A 701-nucleotide genomic window follows, 5' to 3' on the forward strand; every position below is an offset into this window, starting at 1 on the left:
GCACATGCGCAAAGCCCTCCATGAGCGGCTGGGATTAGCGGGCGCATGCGTACAGGCATAATGCGACCCGTGCGGGGCGGTTGAGGTTTGACGCATGCGTGCACAGCAGGGTTGGGGGAGGGGCATGCGTTAAAGGTTAGACTGGATCTCACAAGCGAGTGTACACGGAGGGGGGGGAGAGTGTGGGAAACTAGCGCATGCGCAGAGATAGCAGGCTTCTGGAGCGTGCGTGGAGCGCGGTCCAGGGTGCCGACGCACAGGCGGTGGCGGCGCGGGGGGGTGGGGAACCGGCGCGTGCACGGCGGTGGCGGGGGCAGGGAGCGGTATTCCCGAGCATGCTCCAAGGGGCGGGGCGTACGGGGCTCGGCGCATGCGCGGAGGGAGGCGAGTGGGAGGCGCAGGGCCGCGGTGGCGGCGCTCGGCGAGGGTAACAATGGCAGCGGCAGTGACTGCAGGTGGCGGACCCGGCCCCGGGGCGGCGGCGGGGCTGGCGGCACTGTCCGTATCGCGGCGGAAGGACGGCGGCCCCACGGGCAAGTTCTGGGAGAGCCCGGAGACGGTGTCCCAGCTGGACGCGGTGCGGGTCTGGCTGGGGAAGCACTACAAGAAGGTGCGGCCCGGCCCGCGGGGACTGGGGAGCTGAGGGGCGGCTGGGGCGGGGGACTCGAGGGAAGCGCTCCAGGAAGGGGCGGCCCGGCCCG

At 71.8% G+C, this 701-nt stretch overlaps 1 protein-coding gene across 2 annotated transcripts in view; it reads left to right on the forward strand.

Annotated features, from left to right (window-relative positions):
• Positions 1-396: 396 nt before the first annotated feature.
• SMARCC1 (SWI/SNF related, matrix associated, actin dependent regulator of chromatin subfamily c member 1) overlaps positions 397-701 on the forward strand; it is a 164,456-nt gene continuing 164,151 nt past the window's right edge. For both annotated transcript variants that reach the window (XM_026652045.2, XM_026652046.2), the window contains exon 1: positions 397-610. In XM_026652045.2, the coding sequence (XP_026507830.1) occupies positions 434-610 (177 nt within the window). In that variant the 5' untranslated portion in view covers positions 397-433. The remainder of the gene's footprint in view (positions 611-701) is intronic.

Source organism: Terrapene carolina, unplaced genomic scaffold (genome assembly GCF_002925995.2).
Source record: "Terrapene carolina triunguis isolate 2854851 unplaced genomic scaffold, T_m_triunguis-2.0 Scaffold111, whole genome shotgun sequence".
Classification (NCBI taxonomy): Eukaryota; Metazoa; Chordata; order Testudines; family Emydidae; genus Terrapene; species Terrapene triunguis.